Below are 17,934 nucleotides of genomic sequence, written 5' to 3' on the forward strand. Positions count from 1 at the left end.
AGTCTAACGTCAGGCCGTAGGGCTTGTAGATCTTATCCTTCACGATGATGCTCCTGTTGGTGCCGTCCATCCCCATCCTCTCTATGTGGGGGTTGTTGTTACCTCTGTCTGACCAGTACAAGTACCTGTCAGGAGACACTGAGTCAGAGTCACTGTTTGACATCTTTACTGACAATGTAACATATTGTTGTTGTCGGGCAGAAACCTTGAATCTCCATAATTCAACTTTTTATGTTTTTTAATTAATCAATGTCCTACTTCATTATACAAGGGTGTCGAATAAAAGTGGTGAAGATAACTGATCTACAAGCTCACAATGTGTCACAATGTGACACGTTGTGAGTCCATATATGAGATACAGTATCTGTCTGTGAAACCTTGTACCTTTTATGCCCATACATAGAGATCGCTGATGTCATCAGTACATGCCCATATATATGTATGCCCCCTTTTGTGCCCATATATGGAGCTGACTGACTTGCTTGAGCCTGATGCCATGAAGCCACTTTGAGGTTAGACAACACACTCCATATTTGGGCGTAGCTGCATTGAGAACTCCTTATATGGTTATGGCTGAGTCATGGTGACATGAGCGTGATGACATGGTCCGCCGGCCTGTGTGTGTGTGTGTGTGTGTGTGTGTGTGTGTGTGTGTGTGTGTGTGTGTGTGTGTGTGTGTGTGTGTGTGTGTGTGTCTGTGTGTGTGTGTGTGTGTGTGTGTGTGTGTGTGTGTGTGTGTGTGTGTGTGTGTGTGTGTGTGTGTGTGTGTCACATGATAAGAGTCTCTGTGGGAAAATGTGTGGATGTAATGTTTAGATGTAATTCAGTGTTCTTGTATCCGTGGTGTTGAGGTTCATGATGTCACCACAGTGTGAGGTTCATGATGTCACCACAGTTTGAGGTTCATGATGTCACCACAGTGTGAGGTTCATGATGTCACCACAGTGTGAGGTTCATGATGTCACCACAGTGTGAGGTTCATGATGTCACCACAGTGTGAGGTTCATGATGTCACCACAGTGTGAGGTTCATGATGTCACCACAGTGTGAGAGGTTCATGATGTCACCACAGTGTGAGAGGTTCATGATGTCACCACAGTGTGAGGTTCATGATGTCACCACAGTGTGAGGTTCATGATGTCACCACAGTGTGAGGTTCATGATGTCACCACAGTGTGAGGTTCATGATGTCATCACAGTGTGAGGTTCATGATGTCATCACTGTGTGAGGTTCATGATGTCACCACAGTGCTCTTACCCGTAGCGTACATCCACAGCCATGGCCCGTGGATCCTTCAGGCCAGTGTTGACCAGGACTGTTCTGTACGACCCGTTTAGTTTGGACACCTCTATGGTGTCCCTGCCACTGTCACACCAGTACAGGTTTCCTGCCACCCAATCAACAGCCAGACTGGATGGAGAGCTGATCAACGTGTTGTGAAGGACCTGTCAATCAACCATACATGTACTCTGAATATACTCACCATTTTATTGTTTTATCTTTTTTATGCAATTATTACAATTATGTTTTAGACAGGGTAGTGTAGAGCATTTTCACAAATATATTTTGTTTCACACTAGAATTAGAATGTTTCTTTCTGAAAATAGCTGATCTACAAGCTCACAACTCGTCACATCACGATATGTTGTGACCTTGTAGATCTGCTATTTTCGCTTTTTTTGTTTTCATTTTTCGATCGGGCCCAGCCAGAGAATGGGGGGGGGGGGGGGGGGGGGGGCGGGGGGAAATGCCAGAGTCTGTATTTTGGGGTCCTTGTCATGGTAAATGGTAAATGGTGCATTTATATAGCGCTTCTATCCGAAGCGCTTTACATTGATTGTGCCATTAACCCATTCACACACACATTCATACACCGATGGCGGAGGAAACCATGCAAGGCACCAACCTGCTCATCGGGAGCAATTAGGGGTTCAGTGTCTTGCTCAAGGACACTTCGACACTAACTCTAGGGGAGCGCCCCAGCCCGGGATCGAACTGGCAACCTTGCGGTTTTCCAGTTCACACTACCCGGCCACTCTACCCCTGAGCCACTGCCGCCCCATGTAACAGTGTAACAGTGTGTGTGTGTGAAGCCCTGGTGTAGAGAGACAGGAAACCAAGGACAGAAAGAGGAGAAACATGTGAGACAAGACCAGGAGTCAGATTCAAACTCACATCCTCACATGGTCTGTACACTAACTGACTGAAACACCAGACACCCTGTTTTCTGCTTTTATATTTAACACTGATAAAGTATTTTAAATACAAGTATAAATACTCTGAATTACATGTGTACTGTAAGTCATTTGAATTCAGTTTCTCTTCCTGTCATTCATCCTCATCGTTGTCATTGTCACACTGACCTGAACGTCACTGCCATTGATGTGCATGCGACTGATCATGAAGGGGTTCTGTTCTATCCAGTAGATCATCTGCTGCTGATAGTCAAAGTCCAGAGCCCTCAAACTGTACAAGTTCTGTCACACCACATCAGTTGTGTTAGTCTCAGACAGGAATACATTCCAGCATGTCAAAAGCAGTGTGTGTAGAATATTGTATAGGATTACATAGGATGTGTTGTTATGTCTAATGGTTTTCACCTGTTTGAGCTCTGTGGAGCTGGAGCCGTCCAAGCTGAACTTCATCAGGTTGGAATAGGTGGATACGATGAGGAAGGGCTCCACCTCTGGAGAAAGTGAGACATTACATTTGAGTTGGTTTACCTTTAAAAATATACAAAAACCGGGAAAGCATCCGTTTCATTTTAGATTTTAGTGTTGGCTATTAGAAAATATCATATCTACAAGGGGAGGCATGCGATAATCCGACAGACCTTTTCTCCGACTATGTGGCATCCGCGTGCGGTTAGGGTTAGGGTGCGGGTTTGGTTCGGGTTTAGTATTGAAACGTCGGAGCGCTGCGCTGTCGGAGGAATGCGCTGTCGGACTAACGTACTGCACCCATCTACAAGCTCGCAGTGCGTCACTTTGTGCCGCGCTGCAAGCTTGCAGATCTGCTAATTTTGAAAAAGTTTAAATGTTTTGAATCATTCAGACTTATTTTAACACAAATCTTCTCTTCTGGGGGTCCCTGGCACAAATTATTTTCAGACGGGGGTCCGTGTCCAAATACATATCATGTTGGGGGTCCTTGGCAAGCAGAAGTTTGAGAACTACTGATTTAAAAGGCATTTGTAGAATGGGCCTCAGGTCTTAATGGGTTAATCCGCTCATAAATGTAACATATTGATCCATAAATAACCTTATAAATGTAAACTTATTGATCACCATGTTTAAAAAGGTTGGGATGTTTTTCCTCTCTTTGTCAAACACACCACTGACACAGTGAAGCTGCTGTATTTACTGACTCACCTTTTATTCACTTTAAATACAAATATCTACATAATTTCAAACAAACAGACAGACAGACAGACAGACAGACAGACAGACAGACAGACAGACAGACAGACAGACAGACAGACGTACCTGTTGTGTTTTGTGTTGGTTCATTCTGGAGAGCTGAGGAGAAACATAAAAAACTAAATGAGCTTCAGTGTAACAGCTGGTTGGTTGTTGTGGTTTATCTGTTGAAATACAGGACAAGATGTCCTTTGTTTCTCCTGTTTGCTGCTATTTATTAGACATTCACAGGGTGGGAATGAGGAACAATCATTTATATCAGAAATAACTAAATAAAAATCAATGACAATCAATAGTTTGTTGTAAACTAACAGCTTGGTTGTCATTCAGTGATTTGGTCACACAGACCTTCATCACTAACAAACTAATATAATTATCCTTCAAACTCAGCTGGCTGTGGAACACGCCTGACAAGTTGTCCAATAACATGAGAGAAGTTTTCAGGAGGTCAAGTGACCTCAAGAAAAGGACATTTGTGCCGCAGAGCTCCCTGTGAGAGCTAAGAGTGATTACAAAGTTAACATGTTAACCTAGAGTTCAACCAAGGACGCAGAGGGCATTTTAGAACCGAAGGGGACGCATGCACGTGCACACAACACGCGTGCATGCATTCCTGTCCGTTTGGGTGTTTTTGTTACTTTAATTTGGTTAATTTGGTACAAAAATGTACTCCATTAAGTGTACCCTGAGTTCAACACTCACTGATGAAGACAATGAGTAAGATAATTATAACATACATACATACATATATAACATAACATGCATGGATGTGTTTAAAGTTTCACAGCAATCAGACGCTGCGGTCATGATTTGCAGCATTTTGTGCAATCTTCTGTGTGCCACTCCTACCAACTCTGGAAGCCAATCGTAGCGAGTCCATCATTTGTCCCGATGTACGTGATGTTTGCACAAAATCTGTATTAGGTAATATCAGAAAATGTGCTTTGCAAAGATCAGCCTCCTGGTGGCGCTATAACAGGCCAATGTGAACCTTTTGGGTCAGAGGATCTTCCTTGGCCTGCAGGGAGTGTGTGTGCAAAGTTTCATGCCGATCGGTCCAACGGTGCCGGAGATTAGCTGTTCACAGACACACTGATGGACAGGGGCGAAATCGTAGTTTTCCGTCCATCCGTCCTGGCGGAGATAATACATGGAACCTCACTGCTTTCTCACAACATCAGCAGCACCACTGCTGCTGTGATTCACTGTTAGTCTCTCATTCACCTCCTCAACCCCCTCACAGCACCAGTATACACATTCAATTCTACAAGCTCACAACGTGACACGTTGTGAGCTTAAAGATCTGATATTTTCAAAACATATTGGGACAACATTTTTTAAATATTTTGGAAACATTTTAACTTCCCAAATCTTGTGTTACTTAACATGAAAAAAAAAGGGAACCACTGGTTTAAAAAATATTAGGAAGCCATTTCAAATAAGCAACTACATCAAAAATAAAAAGCCCAAAGTCGCTTATTATATGACATGGCAACCAGGAAACAGGAAACCCCTTGATATCTCCCCACCCCCCCTACTCCACTACCTGGCCACACCCACGGTGGACGTGTCGAGGAATAAGGTGAATACACTCATAAATGGAACCATATGGACCGTTAGGGGTCCATATGGTTCCATGTATTCACCTTATTCCTGGTCGTGCCCACTGTAGGGGAGTAGGGGGGGTGGGGAGCCCCATATCAATGAGTTTTCTGTTCACCAGTGCTGCCACTAATGTTGCTTAACTCATTGAGTGCCACAATCCGTCAAATCCGTCATTTTTTTTTTTTTTTTTTTTGAAAAACATGTTCAGAACCCAAGATTTGATGATTTGAAGATTTGCTGCTCCATCCACTCCTTGTTTAACCTATAACTTTAAAAGGCTGTATCTCGCTAACTAAGCACTTTTTTTTTTACAATGAATTTTGAATTGTGGCACTCAGAGCCAAAATTCCAAAAATGAGCATGGCATTGAATGAGTAAATTGGGCTTGCTTTCTAATGTTTTTTAACCCAGTGGTTCCCACCTTTTTTCATATCAAGGACTCCCAGATTAATATGTATTTGTCCACAGAGTCGCAGACAAATACATATTACAGCCAGAAAATGTGGTGCCAGAGACCCCATATAAGATTTGTTTTTCACTGCCAAGGACGACTTTTTCCCCACTAGATGGCGCTGTTGTCTATCACCTGAATGACTATTTTCACAACAGAAGTCAAACAGAACCAGGAGATCACGTTATCAAAAGATCCCCCCCCCCCTCTTTTTTTCCCCTGCATTTTGGCGAGACATGCTATATTCAACGAGCGTTTGTTTTTTTCCTCTCGTGGCAGCTCAGTGATTCCCTCCGTGCTTAACAACCGTCCTGGGATCGATCATACTGGAAATAAATATTCTGTGACCAGTTGAAAATGGAAGAAAAACAAAAAATGCTGGCAGTGGGCAAACGCAGCCAGAAATAAGTCTGGCAGTTAATGAGTTAAAATGTTTAGAAAATGTTACTATTTTGAAAATAGCAGATCTAGCAGCTCATAACATGTCACGATGTGTCACATAGTGAGCTTGTTGATCTCCTATTTTAGCCAATGTGAAGTGGTAAAACTGTGCCTAGTTGCTTCATTTGGGCTTGTTTTCATAGACCTGGCTGCTTGTTTCTTTTGCAAAATCTGGCAACACACTGATTACTTGCATTACACATGCAGAAGCCTACTAGGGAGGAACTGAACTGATATTGAATGAAGCAGCACACAGAGAAAAATGATAGTTACGTATGTAACTACGGTTCTATGAGTCCCGAATGACCGCCAGAGATGGTGCTTAAAGCACTGAATATTCCCCTTCGCGCATGCGCAGTTTGAGTATGTATACCAACGTCGTCACTTGTGACCCCGGGATGAACCGGAAGAGGCTATATCTTCAGGTGTCACCAGGGGGTCAGTCCCTACAGAATCTTCTTGCGTGAACACGAGGATTCTGAGCGACAGAACGCTCTGGTGGTCATTCGGGACTCATAGAACCGTAGTTACATATGTAACTATCGTTCTATTTCGTCCCTGCTAACCGCCAGAGGCGGTGCTTAAAGCACTGAATGACTCATACCAAACGAGTCGCGAGAAATCCTGGTTACAAACCTTAGACGGTAGAATCGGACTATGGGAAGAGGACCACGCCCAGTGGATGGGGAGTGGCAACATTCACCCTATAAAATTTAGACAACGTGTTTAGAAAATGTAGCCAGACACACAGTTGAAGCCATCGACTCGGGATGCAGGATCTGACCTCCTCGTTGTGAGAGCAGGTCTCTCCTGTCGGGGAGGCGCCATGGCGCCCCGCGGCAAAGCTTGTGGAGCAGGGAGAACCATGTCCTCCCTGGCCAGAAGGGGGCCACCAACAGTATGGTGTGACCCTCCAGCATGACTCTCTGAAGGACCTGACGTATCAGAGAAAGAGGCGGAAAAGCGTATAGGAGCGCCTCCGGCCAAGGGTGCGCCAGCGCATCCTGATGGCATGACCTTGAGATATTGGTTCAGTCCCCTTAGATCTAGTAAGGGACGAAATCCGCTGCGAAATCCGCTGCTGGACGGCCACGTGGCCTCAGCGTCTGTCCCCCCAGCCCCTAGGGGGCTGGGGGGGCTTGTGTGGGGCTTGGGTGGGATTGTCGGGTCTCTTCTCTACATGTTAAGTGTCTTGAGACAACTTGTTGTGATTTGACACTTTAATAAAATTGAATTTAATTGAATAGGGGCCCTGGGTGGGAGTCTGCCAGGGTCTGGGGCTCGAAATGTCGGTGAGGGGCCGGTGTCTCGGGAATCACAGACCTGCCTCTGCGTAGGACGCTGAGGGAAGCGCTGGCCCCTAGAACGAGCTGGTGGTAGGCGAGCCCGGGGGGCCGCCGAGAGGCTCCTGATCCTGCCGGAGGGAGGCCTGTTGGGGGGAGGCATGCGCCCCAGACCTGCTAGTTGCTGCCTGGTCTGCCCGGCCTGAATGGTACGCTCCAGCGCTTCCTGAGCAGCTGGGCCGAACACCGCTCCCGGCTCCACTGGGAGACTGCGGAGGGTTCTTCTGGACGCCTTGGTGAGGTTTGACTGACAGAGCCAGACCTGGCGCAGAGTCTGGACCAGGGTGGACATCATCCCCCCGAGCTCCCGTGACATGAGGCCAAACCCCTCCAGTGACGCGTCACAGAAGGTGATGGAGTCTGCGTCCGCACTTGCACTGCCTTCCTGCAGAGATGCTGAGAGGGCCAGCATTAGCTGCGACAGGGAGTTGCCCAGTCTACCGGCGCGCGCTCCCGCGTCATAAACCCTTGTTAGCAGGTCATCAGTGATCCTGCACTGTGGCCGGGGGGGCATCTAATGTCCCGCCGCAGAGCCTCATCGGGGGAGACGATGAGGGATGCGATGCCAGGTTCAATAGCCGGCATACGGTCCAGGCCCACTGCTGCACTATTATGCATGGCCGTCAGAGTACGCCCGTCGGCCGAGAGACGGGAGCGGGCCCTCGTGTCTCTCCAGCAGGCCTGTAGCTCACCTATGTAGTCCTCTGAGTGAGGAACCGCGAAAGAGGTGGAGGCTGGCCTGCGCCTGAAGAAGGCGCTTGCAGGGGCTGACTCCGCCTGCTGCGGAATGGGCAGCCGTTGCTGCTCTAGAGCCATGCGCAAGACGGTCCACATGGAACTGTCCTCCGTCTCGCCCAGTGAGGTCTGGGCTGAGGAGTAGGAGCGGCTCCGAGGCCTGGGAGACATACGGCCCTATTCTGGGCGGCGTCTTACCCATTATCCCTAAACTTCTTTGCCATTTTTTACTATTTTTAAAAACATTTTCAAATAGTTGAAATAGCAAATCTACAAGCTCACAATATGTTGATGTAGATTGGCTATTTGAACTACTTGAAAATGTTTTTCAAAATAGTAAAAAATGGCTGGTTTAGGGATATTGGGTAAGACGGCGCCCAAAATAGGGCCGTTAGTCTCCCCTATCCTCCCCATCAAACTCACGGGAGTGAGTGGCTGATGCCGCCAGAGAGTGTGTGTCATCTTCTGGGGTCAGGTGTGGCATTGGAGGCGTAGGTGCCTCTGCCTCCTCCGAAGGGGGATCGGGCTGGCGGGCCATCAGCATGGACTTCATGTGGGCCAGTTCGGCCGACAGCTGCTCCACCTCAGATGACAGACTGCGGTCAGACCTCTTCTTGGGAGGGGGGGGGGCGGCAGCCGCCTCAGCCTGACGTTTAGAATGCCTAGCTTTGGTTGTAGCCGGCTGGCCTGATGGGGGGATTTCGCCTGCACCCCATGGCGGTTCCACCTCTGCCAGTCTGGCCCCGTGGCCTCACTGCCCGAGGCATGTAACTGCAGTTCATGCAGGCGTCGCCGTCCAGTGCCTCCCTCAGATGTTCGGGGCCCAGGCACACAGGGCAGAGATCGTGTCCATCGTCCAGCTGGAGTGGAGCCTCACAGGAGGCACAATAATGGGAGTTATCCATAGCCCAGAGCGCGGACGCCACTGGTTGCTAGGAGAGAGAACGTAAGCGGGGGGAGGGAGCGCTTACGCTGCCTGTACCAGCGGAGGCGACTAATGGCTGGGCCGTAGGCCACTTATGCTGGGAGAAGAATTACTCCAGCAGAGGCTAGTGGTAGCGAGTTCAGGTGACCAGAGCGATAACGCAACTGGTAGAAACTAATGAAAGCCAAAACAGCTATGCAACATAGCGGTGGCTATTAATGGCTGGGCTGTAGCCCTCCTATGCTGGAGGAAGGTTGACTCCAGCAGAGGCTAGCGGCAATGAGTCCAGGTGACCAGAGCGCTAATGCAACTGGTAGCAATGAATATGAATAAATAAAGACAAAAAACTGCTCTGCAACACAGTCGCTGAGCAGAGCTTGAGAGCTGCTGTAATCTACATATGCTATATAGCAGGGGCTGATCGAAAAAGCCACAGAAAAAAAGGAACGCTAGAATATAGAATAGTGTTAAATTATGCCATGCCCGTGGGTAGGCAGCGTCAAGCTTGCTATAGCAGGGGCTAATCATAAAAAGCCGCAAAAGAAAAGCACACTAGTATAAAAGAATAGTGTTAAATTATGCTGTGGGCAGGCAGCGTCAAGCTTGCTGTCACTAAGGCTAATCAAAACAAAAACGTCGAGCAGCTCGCTCCATTAGTTTAGCACAAACAAAGGACACTGGTGTAAGCAAAAGCGCTAAAGTTACACCGAGCTTGTAGCAGGCAGCGCTGACGCTTGCCATCACGAGCAAATGCTAACCAACACAAACAAAGCTATTGGCTCCTTCGAGCAGCGTAAGATTATCAACAGCTAGCCGTTCCTATGCTAACGGATGCTAACCGGAGCGCTCACACTACCGTTAGCAACATGCAACCAAATGCAGGAGGGAGGAGGCGCGCACACGACCTTTACCGACAGAGGCTGATTTATAATACAAAAACTTAAATCTACTTCAGTCAGTGAAGACCAGGGCTGAAACATATAAATGGTGCATTTTATATAGTGCTTCTATCCGAAGCGCTTTACATTGATGGTGCCATTAACCCAATCACACACACATTCATACACCGATGGAGGAGGGAACCATGCAAGGCACCAACCTGCTCATCGGGAGCAATTAGGGGTTCAGCGTCTTGCTCAAGGACACTTCGACACTAACTCTAGGGGAGCGCCCCAGCCTGGGATCGAACTGGAAACCTTGCGGTTTTCCAATTCACTCTACCCGCTCACTCTACTGACCCACTGCCGCCCCGACATATATGAATCAGGGTTTATTGTCACAAAAGTCAGTTACAAGTAAAAAATAAATAAAAAATATTGAGACCAGTATAACTTTGTACAAATATTGGTAATTTGCCAACACATTATTTTGTGAAATAAATGGGTTATATTTCACAGATAGTTATTCTTGTACTTTATTAAAATAAAATCATCCTTAACCTTCAAGTTCAATTCTTTCTGTGGACTTAATGTTTTTTATGGCCTTCCTGCCCTGGCATTTGGCCCTAAAAAAAATGGCAACACCAAAGGCCAAGTGGCCTTGCCCCTAAAATGACTAAATTCCAGGCCTGGCTACAAGTTAGTTTGTAGATTTGGATTATATTTTCACATGAAGTAACGAGTAATGTGTCCATTTAAATGTCAGTGTTTGTAACAACATAATCAAAAACAAATAATAGAAAAATAAGTAATTAGTTACTAGTTAACACAAAAAAGTAGTTGCGTTATTAAGTAACACATTAGTCCCAATACTGATAATAAAGCATGAATAATGAGGTAATATTTCAAGTCTCTAATTTCAGTCTCAACTCACAGCAGTCTGCAGGTTCGTCTGACCGGTCCCCACAGTCATCTACTGTGTCACATTTCCATGACAACGGAATACACTTGTAGCTCTTACAAACAAACTGGTGGGGAAGACAGAGGATTATGTTTAGAATCAGTAATGTATCAAAAGCAGACATGAGACATAAAGTCATACAGTGTAACACAAGTGAAGGCGAGGTGAATCACCTGGCTGGCAGTGCAGTTGGACATGCACTGCTTGCCATCAGCTGCCAAGTAGGAGTTGGTGGGACAGGAACACTTGTAGCCTCCTCCAGGTGAGAGCAGACACAGGTTACTGCAGCCTCCATTGTTGGTCTGACACGGGTGAGCGGCCACTGCAGGGTGGAGAAAACATGCACACATGGAACAAACATGAGAACACACACCTATATGTTAGAATAAAGCAATAAGCCACACCAGGCTGTGGTTTAATGTGAGTTTAGAGCAGCTATGAGGTGTTGTTAGGAACCATGCAGAGCAGAGTGACTACAACCCTCTAACTGTTCTACAATCACTGTAAACTAGTCTCGTGTAGCCAGACAACTATTCCACAATCTCTGAATGCTATATAGAGTCTGGAACTACACATCCCGAAATCCGATTGAGGAAACTGGCACTTTTGTTCACAAAAACATATTTTAAAATATCTTTACATTTTGTCCATTTCTGCAAAGCAGCAAGTTAAATATACTTAGATGATTTGTATTTATATTAGGATAAATTGGCACGACTGTAAAGACGAAACGGAAGTGAGGAGGAAGCTTCATATTCGCTTTATATGTTAATCATGATCAGAGCTTCAAAGTCCCAGACTGTATGACCGGAAACATTTGAACATTGTGGGAGGCAACAGTCTGGCCACATGAGACTAGTGTAAACCATCACCTCACATGGATAATTGCTCCGATAAAACACTAAATATGGCATTATAACACTATAACTCCATTAGAACTGTATCTAAATTCAATTTCAGAATATTTACTAGAAGAAAATAGTCCCTGTCTGCCTGTAAACAACTAAGAGGTTACAATGTAAATGCTCCTCTTACCTTGCTAAAGGAAAAGCTGTTTTTTTTCTCCCCCAGCTTCAGATTGGACCCCCCCCCCCCCCCCCCCAAGTCATTTAGAATAATAAAAATAAATGTTAAAATAATTAAAAAATACTTATTTAATAGAACCTGAAGCAGGGCTACAAACGTGACATTGTGACGCCTGTCAAAAACGCCCGTCTCCTGGAAAATTATGAAATTATGAAACAAATTATGAATAAAAAAAAGCAGTGACTGACAACACAGAAATGTGTGTGGAGAGGAATTAATTGGCATAACGACTAAATTGGGGGAAAAAAGGGGGAAAAAATTATGAAAAAACAAACCAAATCAAATAATACAATAACAGACAATACATACAATCCTTAATTGGGATGTTTTTTGTCACTGTGTATGTATTTATGTATATATGTATACACATTAGTGAAATGTGTCCTCTGCATTTACTCATCCTATAACTATAGGAGCAGTGAGCAGCCATTCACTCAGGGAGTAATTAGGGGTTCAGAGTCTTGCTCAGGGACACACATGGTCACATTGCTGGAATGGAACCTGCTACAACTACTGTAGAGCCTCTGGCTGCCCAGCCGGGCTCTCTAACCACTCAGCTATGGCCGCCCCCAGTGAGAGTGAATAGTGAGAGTGTTGTATACAGTAGGTGGTACAGACCCTCAGGTTGTCTAGAGGGGTGATACATGTGGAGGTCAAATGGTTTCTTCAGGTTGCTGATGAGTCTGGTCTTATTGGTTCCCTGAGTCTTGTTGGCTCTGTAGATGGAGCCGGTCACACTGTAGGTCTCTATCCAGTAGATGTGATCCTCAAACAGAGTAATAGACCTGATGCGGTCTATGTTCTGACTCACAACTACAGACACACAAAAACAAAAGAGTCACAATATTATAAAATACATGAACAAAGTATTATAAAGAATATTATAACAAGAGTTAAAATGCATCAATAAAGTTTGCTTTAAAACTTGTTATGAGCTTGTAGATCAGCTGTGTGTGTGTGTGTGTGTGTGTGTGTGTGTGTGTGTGTGTGTGTGTGTGTGTGTGTGTGTGTGTGTGTGTGTGTGTGTGTGTGTGTGTGTGTGTGTGTGTGTGTGTGTGTGTGTGTGTGTGTGTGTGTGTGTGTGTGTGTGTGTGTGACCTGTGTGTCTGTTGGTTCCATCCAGGTTGGTAAACTCAATGTGTTTCTCCTTGTTGTTGCTCCAGTAGATGTGATCGTTGATGTAGTCTAACGTCAGGCCGTAGGGCCAGTAGATCTTATCCTTCATGATGATGCTCCTGTTGGTGCCGTCCATCCCCATCCTCTCTATGTGGCGGTTGTTCCTACCACTGTCTGTCCAGTACAAGTACCTGTCAGGAGACACTGAGTCAGGCTCACTGTTTGACATCTTTACTGACAATGTAACATATTGTTGTTGTCGGGCAGAAACCTTGTATCTCCATATTTCTACTTTTGATCAATGTGATGACATGGTCCGCCGGCCTGGTGGCTTGTCCTCCCTTAAAGGGATAGTTCACCCAAAAAAAATGTTTTTTTTCTATTGATTAGTCACCCCATGGAGACTTGAATTCATGGATATTTTTATTCATTTGTCGCATTCCTAAGACAATAATTTGATGACCAGTGGACCGGTAGGCAGCGGTTCCAGTAGGAGACAGAAAGGAGACTCTTTGTGTCTCCTACCGGAACCGCTGCTGGTCATCAAATTATTGGCTTAGGAATGAGACAAAAACAAAAACATATCCATGAATTCAAGTCTCCATGGGGTGACTAATCAATAGAAAAAAAAGTCATTTTGGGGGTGAACTATCCCTTTAAGCCAATTTGAATATAAGATGAGGAGTGTGTGTGTGTGTGTGTGTGTGTGTGTGTGTGTGTGTGTGTGTGTGTGTGTGTGTGTGTGTGTGTGTGTGTGTGTGTGTGTGTGTGTGTGTGTGTGTGTGTGTGTGTGTGTGTGTGTGTGTTGATGCATTCAGTGTGAGGTTCATGATGTCACCACAGTTTGAGATTCATGATGTCACCACAGTGTGAGGTTCATGATGTCACCACAGCGTGAGGTTCATGATGTCACCACAGTGTGAGGTTCATGATGTCACCACAGTGTGAGGTTCATGATGTCACCACAGTGCTCTTACCCGTAGCGTACATCCACAGCCATGGCCTCTGGCCAGTCCAGGCCGGTGTTGACCAGGACTGTTCTGTACGACCCGTTTAATTTGGACACCTCTATGGTGTCACTGCCACTGTCACACCAGTACAGGTTTCCTGCCACCCAATCAACAGCCAGACTGGTTGGAGAGCTGATCCACGTGTTGTGAAGGACCTGTCAATCAACCATACATGTACTCTGAATATACTCACCATTTTATTGTTTCATCTTTTATGTTTTAGACAGGTTAGTGTAGAGCATTTTCACAAATGTATTTTGTTTCACAGTAGAATTTGAATGTTTCTTCTTGAAAATAGCTGATCTACAAGCACACAACTCGTCACATTACGATATGTTGTGACCTTGTAGATCTGCTATGTTTTTTCTCTCCGCCAGGAGATTTTGTTTTCACTTTCTGAAACTGGGACTAACATTGGTCAAGCCTCACGTGAAACGTGACAATACGGTGAAATAGTGTGATCCGATTGGCTAGTGACGTATAGCGGCCTATAAAATACATGTGTCACTTTGAAAGTGTCTGTGCCACTTTCAAAGTGAGGTAAGACAGTTCCAACAATCCTGCATGCAAAGCAGATACTTTAATTAAGCTAAAGCCTCTCTAGATGGGAAGGCCTCGATCCTACAAATGCTTAGTTAACAGCTAAGCGCCCAAGCCAGCGAGCATGATTTCGAGTTGACATGGCTGAGAAATGGACAGATAGGACACTTACACAGACAGGAGGGATAGGACACTTATACAGACAAGACGGATAGGACACTTATACAGACAGGACGGATAGGACACTTACACAGACAGGACGGATAGGACACTTACACAGACAGGACAGATAGGACACTTACACAGACAGGACGGATAGGACACTTACATAGACAGGACGGATAGGACACTTATACAGACAGGAGGGATAGGACACTTATTCAGACAGGACGGATAGGACACTTATACAGATAGAACATTCCCAACATTCCCAACACAGGTCTTCTGGCGGAGAGTTGTGCTCCGAGGAGCACTTTTTCTAGTTTTTTTTTGTTTTCATTTTGCGACCGGGGCCAGCCAGAGAATGGGAAATGGGGCCAGAGTGTGTGTCTATTTTGGGGTCCTTATCATGTAACAGTTTGTGAAGCCCTGGTGTAGAGAGACAGGAAACCAAGGACAGAAAGAGGAGAAACATGTGAAACAAGACCAGGAGTCAGATTCAAACTCACATCCTCACATGGTCTGTACACTAACTGACTGTAACACCAGAGACCCTGTGTTCTGCTTATATCTATATCTAAGTATTTTAAATACAAGTATAAATACTCTGAATTACACGTGTACTGTGAGCAATTTGAATTCAGTTTCTCTTCCCTGTCATTCATCCTCATCGTTGTCATTGTCACACTGACCTGGACGTCACTGCCATTGATGTGCATGCGACTGATCATGAGGGGCTGGGTCCTCCTATAGGGGTTAGGGTCCCCTTCTGCCCAGTAGATCATCTGCTGCTGATAGTCAAAGTCCAGAGCCTTCACCTCCTTCAAGTCCTGTCACACCACATCAGTTGTGTTAGTCTCAGAAAGGAATACATTCCAGCATGTCAAAAGCAGTGTGTGTAGAATATTGTATAGGATTACATAGGATGTGTTGTTATGTCTAATGGTTTTCACCTGTTTGAGCTCTGCGGAGCTGGAGCCGTCTAAGCTGATCCTCATCAGGTTGGTGTTGGTGGCTACGATGAAGAAGGGCTCCACCTCTGGAGAAAGTGAGACATTACATTTAAGTTGATTTACCTTTAAAAATATACAAAAACTGGGAAAGCATCTGTTTCATTTTAGATTTTAGTGTCGGCTATTTAAAAATAGCAGATCTACAAGCTCACAGCACGTCACTTCGTGCCGCACTGCAAGCTTGTAGATCTGCTATTTCTGAACAGTTTTGTTTGTTTTGAATCATTCAGATTTCTTTTAACACAAATCTTCTCTTCTGGGGGTCCCTGGCACAAAACATTTCAGATGGGGGTCCACGTCCAAATACAATCATTTTGGGGGTCCTTGGCTCGCAGAAGTTTGAAAACTACTGATTTAGAAGCATTTGTAGAATGGTCTTCAGGTCTTAATGGGTTAATACACTCATAAATGTAACATATTGATACATAAATAACCTTATAAATGTAAACTTATTGATCACCATGTTTAAAAAGGTTGGGATGTTTTTCCTCTCTTTGTCAAACACACCACTGACACAGTGAAGCTGCTGTATTTACTGACTCACCTTTTATTCACTTTAAATACAAATATCTACATATTTCACTGGTTACAATATGAGAGTTTTAGAGGGGCTGCGATTTAATTAAACAAACACAGACAGACAGACAGACAGACAGACAGACAGACAGACAGACAGACAGACAGACAGACAGACAGACAGACCTGTTGTGTTGTGTGCTGGTTCATTCTGGAGAGCTAAGGAGAAACATAAAAAACTAAATGAGCTTCAGTGTAACAGCTGGTTGGTTGTTGTGGTTTATCTGTTGAAATACAGGACAAGATGTCCTTTGTTTCTCCTGTTTGCTGCTATTTATTAGACATTCACAGGGTGGGAATGAGGAACTATCATTTATATCAGAAATAACAAAAAAAAGTTGGTTGTCATTTAGTGATTTGGTCACACAGACCTTCATCACTAACAAACTAATATAATTATCCTTCAAACTCAGTTGGCTGTGGAACACGCCTGACAAGTTGTCCAATAACATGAGAGAAGTTTTCAGGAGGTCAAGTGGCCTCAAGAAAAGGACATTTGTGCTGCAGAGCTCCCTGTGAGAGCTAAGAGTGACTACAAAGTTAACATGTACTTTGATGTGATCCTAGAGTTCAACACTCACTGATGATGACAATGAGCAAGATCATTATTACATACATTCATAATATAACATGCATGGATGTGTTTCACAGCAATCTGACGCTGCGTTCATGATTTGCAGCATTTCGTGCAATCTTCTGTGTGCCAATCCTACAAACTTTGGAAGCCAGTCGTAGCCAATCCATCATTTGTACCGATTTGCTAGAGGTTTGGACAAAATGTGTAAAAGTAATATCAGAAAATGTGCTTTGTGAAAATCTGCCTCCTGGTAGCGCTATAACAGTCTGATGTGAACCAGAGGTTCTTCATTGACCTCCAGGGAGTGTGTGTGCAAAGTTTCACGCCGATCGGTCCAACGGTGCCGAAGATTAGCTGCTCACAAACACACGGATGAACAGGGGTGAAATCATAGTCTCCGGCCTTCGGCCGTCCGTCCTGGCGGAGATAATACATGGAACCTCACTGTTTCTCACAACATCAGCAGCACCACCACTGCTGCTGTGATTCACTGTTAGTGTCTCATTCACCTCCTAAACCCCCTCACAGCACCACTATACACATTCACCTCCCACCCCCACATTCACCCCCCAACTACAACAACGCATATGAGACCATATTCACACGGCGGCCATGTTGTTATTAAGTCAATGAAGTTGCCACGGCAACAGGGTGGCACTTTCAATGTTAAATTAAAAAAATCCCTTCTAAAGAATTAGCACTTCTATCACCCCTTATGGCCTGGTAATGGGCGTGAACAATGGGTAATTTATTCTACCCCTAGCTACTCCTCTAATCACTACCCCATTATTACCTTTCAGTCAGCTGTATAGAAACTTGATGCAACACAATTCAAATATTGTCCATTGTTACACAAATAATGACATTTCAAAAATGACATTGTTGTGATTTTTTAAAACTGCCAATTAAGTATTCTAACAATCTATTGTATGTAAATACTGCCATGCTTATAAAAGAGAATAGCCTAAAGACGAGTGTGGTTAGTCATTTCTCCTGGATTTCTCCAGAAGAAGCTCCTAAACCAGAACACACACACACACACACACGCACGCACGCACGCACGCACGCACGCACACACACACACACACACACACACAC

General features: G+C 44.9%; 1 protein-coding gene across 1 annotated transcript in view; it reads right to left on the bottom strand.

Annotated features, from left to right (window-relative positions):
• The window catches only part of LOC311041042 (low-density lipoprotein receptor-related protein 4-like), a gene marked incomplete at both ends in the record, with an annotated part of 24,952 nt that extends 8,087 nt beyond the window's left edge, over positions 1–16,865 (bottom strand). The window contains 13 exons of the mRNA XM_084051478.1: positions 1–125; positions 1,259–1,446; positions 2,365–2,478; positions 2,602–2,687; positions 3,487–3,519; positions 10,733–10,826; positions 10,933–11,081; positions 12,464–12,658; positions 12,944–13,152; positions 13,939–14,126; positions 15,363–15,500; positions 15,624–15,709; positions 16,841–16,865. The exon at positions 1–125 is cut by the window's left edge and continues 84 nt beyond it. Of these exons, the coding sequence (XP_083907604.1) occupies positions 1–125; positions 1,259–1,446; positions 2,365–2,478; positions 2,602–2,687; positions 3,487–3,519; positions 10,733–10,826; positions 10,933–11,081; positions 12,464–12,658; positions 12,944–13,152; positions 13,939–14,126; positions 15,363–15,500; positions 15,624–15,709; positions 16,841–16,865 (1,630 nt within the window). The remainder of the gene's footprint in view (positions 126–1,258; positions 1,447–2,364; positions 2,479–2,601; positions 2,688–3,486; positions 3,520–10,732; positions 10,827–10,932; positions 11,082–12,463; positions 12,659–12,943; positions 13,153–13,938; positions 14,127–15,362; positions 15,501–15,623; positions 15,710–16,840) is intronic.
• Between the last annotated feature and the right edge of the window lie 1,069 nt (positions 16,866–17,934).

This window comes from Gymnoscopelus microlampas (genome assembly GCF_963454915.1).
Source record: "Gymnoscopelus microlampas genome assembly, chromosome: 24".
NCBI lineage: Eukaryota > Metazoa > Chordata > Actinopteri > Myctophiformes > Myctophidae > Gymnoscopelus > Gymnoscopelus microlampas.